Here is a 6,255-nt window from a genome sequence, read left to right on the forward strand (position 1 = left end):
ATTGTGGGCATCCTCCAGCAAATGACTCTGCAGAGCCAAGCTAAGCAAAGTTGAACAGTCAACCGCAGCTGCAAGGAGTACTCAAGTGAACTCAGTATATAACTATGTCCCTTTCAAATTAGAAAAAAAATCTCTGCAGGGCCATGAAGTCTTAATAATTGTTTTGTGGACGCCAGAATCCCAAGACGGTGGTGATCACCATTAGACTGTTATATAGAAAATCATAGAAGAGAATATTGGGAAAGATCTTACTAAATCTACTATACACAAGTGAATAACTTTGGTGAAAATTCAACATATCTTTAACTGGTTTTCATCTCATTACACGGGTAAAAAAATTACATTTAACTTGAGTAAAATACAAACGTACCTTCTGAGCTTTAGCTTCAAAAGCTATTGCATAAGGTATAACTAGTTTTACCTGATCAACATAATATAGAAAATTTTTGCAATCCCAATGTCACAACTCTACCTGTATTTCAGTGATCCATCTTAGCAAATCTTCCCTTAATTCTTATCCTGCTTTCCGCACGAACCTTCCTTGATTCATACCTAATGTGCTTATCATACCTGTTGTTTTCCACACATCGATACTCATTATTCCAAGTACAAATCTGACCGGAAGATTTTAAAAAAAAAAAAAAAAAAATTGTGAAGAATATAAAGAAATATCGAAGTGAATTCTCAATTCATGTTGATTAGCTACACAATCCCCTCTTTATAGAATATTTTGAAGTTGGGGTAGCTGAGGAAATAAAATTGCCAAATTTTTGACAAGTTAAAATTGTAAGCGAAAGGTGGCAATGATACCTCCTTGTTTTCTTCTTCTCCTTGTAGCGTGAGAGTGCAGAGTCCCTCTCTTGGCTGTTTAACTCATGTGGAGAAACTCTTGGAAGAGCTGACGAGTTTTCTGATATAATAACATGTAGTGATTGGGCTTCATTACCATCATTGGCATGACTAACACTGCCACCAATATCTGAATGTTTTTCAGGGACCACAGGACTCTCCTCAATGTAGCTTCTTTTGAATGAATTAGAAATACAAAGTTGATTTGCAGCCTGACCACCATCACTAGACCACTGAAAGTCACCTGCCTGCACAATGGAAAGAATGCATAACCTTTCAATTTGAGTTTTTAAAAGTACACCATACTGATATAACCAATAAAGAAATGTACGTAGAAAATTAACCATCTAAAACACACTCTAATGCCTGAACATTCTCTGGTATACAAAACATATTCGACATAGTATTAATGGAGTTTACATGCTTAAGTATGTGTATTAAATCTCAGAAAGGAATCACAAGAGTTGAAGTTAGCTAGCAGGCCCCCATACCTATAGCCATAAGCTTTTTAGATTAAGGTGCTATCCCAACATGCTATATCAGTATCTCACAGAGACTTCCCTAAATGTGACAAGCCGGATAAGATAATAGAAAAATATTGGTAAATGATTAATATAACTGTGGTTTATTGGTCAATGGGGTGACAATTTTGTTTCATCACGTTGTCAGTATAACTAATGTTTTGATGGTTTGGAAGACAATAAAGTTTGATATACATGGGTATAGACAAGACTTTGTGAGGAAAGGTGGATATAAAAAATGCACAAGAAGCTCTTGTCACAGATAATCGGAATTGAAGCAAACATAGAGGTACATTCAAAAACTCTGTTATTGATGTGGAGTACTTGAAACACACTGCTCCCACGGTTAATAATAAAGGCATTTTTAAAAATTCTTGGGAGCCAAAGTGGTACTACTAAACCTAACTTGAAAATATTTCCTTTTATTTTGAAGGAAGCGTCGAGTATAAACATTCTTTATAATAAATAGAGTCATTTTGAATTAAAATACTAAAATCATAAATAAGAGTGTATGGAAGCATTTACTAAAATTTCTCAAAATTTGTGCCATAAAAATCATAACTTAAAATAAATGTACATGATCTAGGCCTCTGTCATACCTCCCTAGACTAACTCATGTCCTGCAGCTCTACTTTTATAAATATTCTGATCTGGGGTGGTTTAAAACCATATATATATATATATATATATATATAAATAAAAACTAAAATGAGTCAATGACTCAATTTGAGATTCATCATAATATAAACATACTTAATATAATATTTTTCAAAAACATATTTCATGCTGAGAACTTAAAATTATGTCTGACCACGCTGATGTTTATCCTACGCATATAACTGATTTATCTAAATTAACTGACTGATTTGATTTATCTGATTGATCTGATTTATTTGGCTGGCCAACACACTTAACCTAGTAGGCAAGGTTTGCACTAACTTCTCCTGCTGCAGCAAAGGAAACCAACTGTGCAATACTCTAACGTACTATGGTGGACCATGCTTGAGTCCATGGCTTGCACACCCACCAATCACCATAAAACTGCATTCATACCAATGAATCTGAATGACCATCTAATTAACTATTATGAGCTTATCTTACACTTGATCTAATGAAAGCTTACGTGTCTTATGCAGCGTGAGATACATAATACATACATAATTATAATATGTAGAATGGAACATGATGAATGGCGTGCTTGCAAACATCATGTCATGCATGGTATGTTAACATTGGTTTCAAAAGAATTGGCTTTAATAATAATATATATAACTAGCTAACGTACGCTAATTCTAATTTATGATCAAACTACTTACTTTGTAGTTTGATCTGGGGTGGTTTAAAACTATATATATATAATAAAAAAAATTAAAACTAAAATGAGTTAATGAATCAATTTGAGACTCATCATAACGTAAACATACTTAATATAATATTTTTCAAAAACATATTTTATGCTGAGAACTTAAAATCATGTCTGCCCACGCTAATGCTTATGCTATGCATATGACTGATTTATCTAAATTAACTGACTGTATTGATTTATCTGACTGATCTAACTTATTTGGCTGGCCAACACACTTAACCCAGTAGGCAAGATTTGCACTAACTTCTCATGCTGTAGCAAAGGAAGCCAACTGTGCAATACTCTAACATACTATGGTAAACCATGCTTGAGTCCATGGCTTGCACGCCCACCCTAAAACTGCATTCATACCAATGAATCTGAATGACTATCTAATTAACTATTATGAGCTTATCTTATACTTGATCTAATGAAGCTTACGTGTCTTATGCAACGTGAGATACATAATACATACATAATTATAATATGTAGAATGTAACATGATGAATGACGTACTTGCAAACATCATGTCATGCATGGTATGTAAACATTGGCTTCAAAAGAATTGGCTTTAATAATAATATATATAACTAGCTAACGTATGCTAATCCTGATTTATGATCAAACTACTTACTTTGTAGTATATTTCTTAAAATTTCCGACACAAAATCGATCACGGTGCTGAAATGAAAGGTTTATGTTTTGTTTTTTCAAATAACATGCAGAAGGGAGATATTTATAGAGAGATTTGGGAGTGGATGACAACCAATTTGAGTTAGATTCAGTTAAAGAGTTTTAACGTAAATATGACTTGTAGAGTTGTACCCTTGTTGGAATAGAATGCCGACGTGTTCGAATTGGATTTGGTCATGATGATTCAAGAAGAGAATTTGAATTTAAAAATATAATCTAGTAATTCATTCAATTTAGGATTGGTAATGACAAAGATTGAGTACGGGACTTCAATCAGTGATGATGTTAAATTGAAATAAACTTCTAATGGTCGATATTTAAATTGTAAAAAGAGTCTAACTCGTTCAATAAATAATAAATGGGATTTAACTTAGTTATTGAGTCTAATTAAAATTCATAATCAATCTCAAAAAATTTATTACTCGTGGACTTATCCAATATGGCCTATTAAATATAATTTAAGCCCAATAAAAATTATTAATATCTGGACTTGAGAATTATTGGGTTGGAAAGGAGTCAGATTGGTGTGGTGGCTAATAAGTCCAACTGTTAGAGGTTAGGATTCAATCGAGGCCATGTGAGACAGTAGAAAGAAAGAAAATATATAAAGTTGATTCTTGCCCGTGTAAGATATAACAAAACAAAATTATAATATATATGTGCGGGTCTGTGTTAGGACCATATTTGTGATCATATGACATATTGGCAAAAAGGATGAAGGTAGGAGCTAATTCGAAAGAAAACATCCAATTTCTTCCCATTTCTACACCTTCATCTGATTTGATCACAGAGGAGGAGAAGAAAACAAGAAAAAATGCTATACAAATCAAATGGGAAGATGTAAGTTCTAACAACAAGATCTACGTTAGACAAGCGTACACAAGATAACATGAAAAATACCAATGTGGCAAAGCATTAGAAATGATTTTGTTGGGTACGAACAGAAAAAGAAAATTACCCCAAAAGAAGGAAATTCAATTTGCTCTGCATCATGTGCAAAGCCTGTACACGTATGTCCTGGCTGCACATTTTGTTCAGGCACCAATGAGTGGCAATTGATGAGGGGTTCAGCATCAGCAGTTTCGCGATTTGAGTTGGGTTCCGACTTTGCCATTTCACGAAGCTGGGTAAGTATATCTTCCTTGTATTGCCCACAAGCAGCATTACGATTCTGATGCAACAACAATGTCCTGAACTAAGTCAAAATCGCAGTGGTCGACAAACAAACTCTAATAGTAATAGGAATTCAACGTTCCAGAGAATCTCAAATTCAAGGAAAAGGGTTCTTAGGTATGTACAGTAATTGCTTAAACTTCAACCAAAGTCAAGTAAGCCCCCAGAAAAGATCCTAAAATTCATTAGATAGAATCTGCTGGGGAATAAATGAGATAAACTGAATCCTTCATAGCCTTCATAGATAGAGTAGACTAGATTACAAAAAATTCTGAGCGTCAGCAACTTAACACGAGTCAGCGACTCGAACGCTATAATTTGAATTGAAATTTAAAAAAATTGAATTATTTATAATATTTGGTATAAAAATTTAAAAAAATTATAATTATTAAAATATATAAAATATTTTGTGAATACAAACGAGTCCTAAATAAAGTAAACCTAAAGAGCCAGTTAGATAAGTCACCTTAGGGAGAGGAGGAACTCCCATAGCCTGAAACTCATGCGCTGAATTCGTTGAACCAATCAAATCATCGAAATTGAAAACATGAGAAGCATCATCCCAAACCAAGAAATCGGAAAACTCATCAGCATCATCATTCTCATCGCTCAAAAACAGAGCTTTGTTTCCCACCTCCTCAAAGCCAACAATAGCCATCAAATCACTCACAGAAGGACAACCAGTGAACCCCTCGAGCGGCCTCCGATTATGAACCAGCGAAAGCGAGAGATTGTGGCGTTCCCAGTCGCAGTTCTGGCACAGAACAGAGCTCTCAGTGGAGCAGAAAACTGAGGCAGGGGAGGAGTCACAGGCGTCACAGAGAGGTGAGCGAGTGTGCTTGGAGAAGAGCTGGTTGGCCGAGTGGATCTCCCTGTCGCAGAGGAAGCATAGCTTGGCTGAGTCGGCTCGGCAGTAGAGAAGAGCGGTGGCTTCTGAACAATTGTCACAGAGACGCGTTTGGGGGCTCATGCTTTGCTCTTTTTGTGGATACGGTAAGGAATCAAGAATAATAAGAAGAAAAATCAATCATCTCTTGCTCTCCGTTTTTGCAAACTATCTGGTTAAGCTTTTGTATTTGTAACTCGGAAGAGGAAGAGGAAGAAGAAGAAGATGGGGTGGTTTGGAATGTATGTAGCTTCGAAACAGAGCTAAGCAGGATATGTGATAAATACGACCATACGCTAGAGAGAGAGAGAGAGAGAGAGAGGTTGTCTTGTTGATGAAGAAGTATCTTGAAAAGGGTAGTTGATATTTGCATTGCTCGTGAAAGGTGGATGGAAAGGTAGGAAAAACAATTTCTTTTCTTTTTTTATATTTCATAAACAATTAATATTTATTATGTAACTAATTTAAAAGTACCTGCGATGCTCTTTCAATATTTATATCTACTTATTTAATATATATCTACTAAATCGTCAAAAAGAATAAAAAATAAATAGAGGGAACAATTTTGGGCTAATGAAGGGTGGATTTTTACCACATCAGCGTGATGGTTGTGATAGATGGGGCCTCATTAGTTCTGAATGAGTAGTAAGGATTAAAGAAGATCTCATATTTCACAATCTTAAACCAAAGAGCACATGTTATGTTATAGGTAGTAGGGGTGTATAGCTTTCCGTCGGAACCAGACCGAAAACTATACCGGTTGTTTTGATCTGATTTCCGTGTCTATA

General features: G+C 34.9%; 1 protein-coding gene across 1 annotated transcript; it reads right to left on the bottom strand.

Annotated features, from left to right (window-relative positions):
- Nucleotides 1-275: 275 nt before the first annotated feature.
- On the bottom strand, nucleotides 276-5,758 carry LOC122315983 (zinc finger protein CONSTANS-LIKE 13). The gene is made up of 4 exons (XM_043132373.1): nucleotides 5,048-5,758; nucleotides 4,367-4,579; nucleotides 811-1,097; nucleotides 276-570 (listed from the first exon to the last, which is right to left on the bottom strand). The coding sequence occupies exons 1-4, from the start codon at nucleotides 5,549-5,551 to the stop codon at nucleotides 480-482; spliced, it is 1,095 nt and encodes a 364-aa protein (XP_042988307.1). The 5' UTR covers nucleotides 5,552-5,758; the 3' UTR covers nucleotides 276-479.
- Between the last annotated feature and the right edge of the window lie 497 nt (nucleotides 5,759-6,255).

The sequence above is a fragment of the Carya illinoinensis genome, chromosome 7 (genome assembly GCF_018687715.1).
Source record: "Carya illinoinensis cultivar Pawnee chromosome 7, C.illinoinensisPawnee_v1, whole genome shotgun sequence".
Classification (NCBI taxonomy): Eukaryota; Viridiplantae; Streptophyta; class Magnoliopsida; order Fagales; family Juglandaceae; genus Carya; species Carya illinoinensis.

What these genes read in the sequence shown, in the direction of transcription:
- LOC122315983 (XM_043132373.1), bottom strand. Translation starts at nt 5,551, where the DNA reads ATGAGCCCCCAAACGCGTCTCTGTGACAATTGTTCAGAAGCCACCGCT. An exon ending in GAGTTCCTCCTCTCCCTAAG is followed by an intron (nt 4,580 to 5,047) that starts GTGACTTATCTA and finishes TTGTTGCATCAG; the next exon opens with AATCGTAATGCTGCTTGTGG. An exon ending in TTGAATTTCCTTCTTTTGGG is followed by an intron (nt 1,098 to 4,366) that starts GTAATTTTCTTT and finishes TCCATTGTGCAG; the next exon opens with GCAGGTGACTTTCAGTGGTC.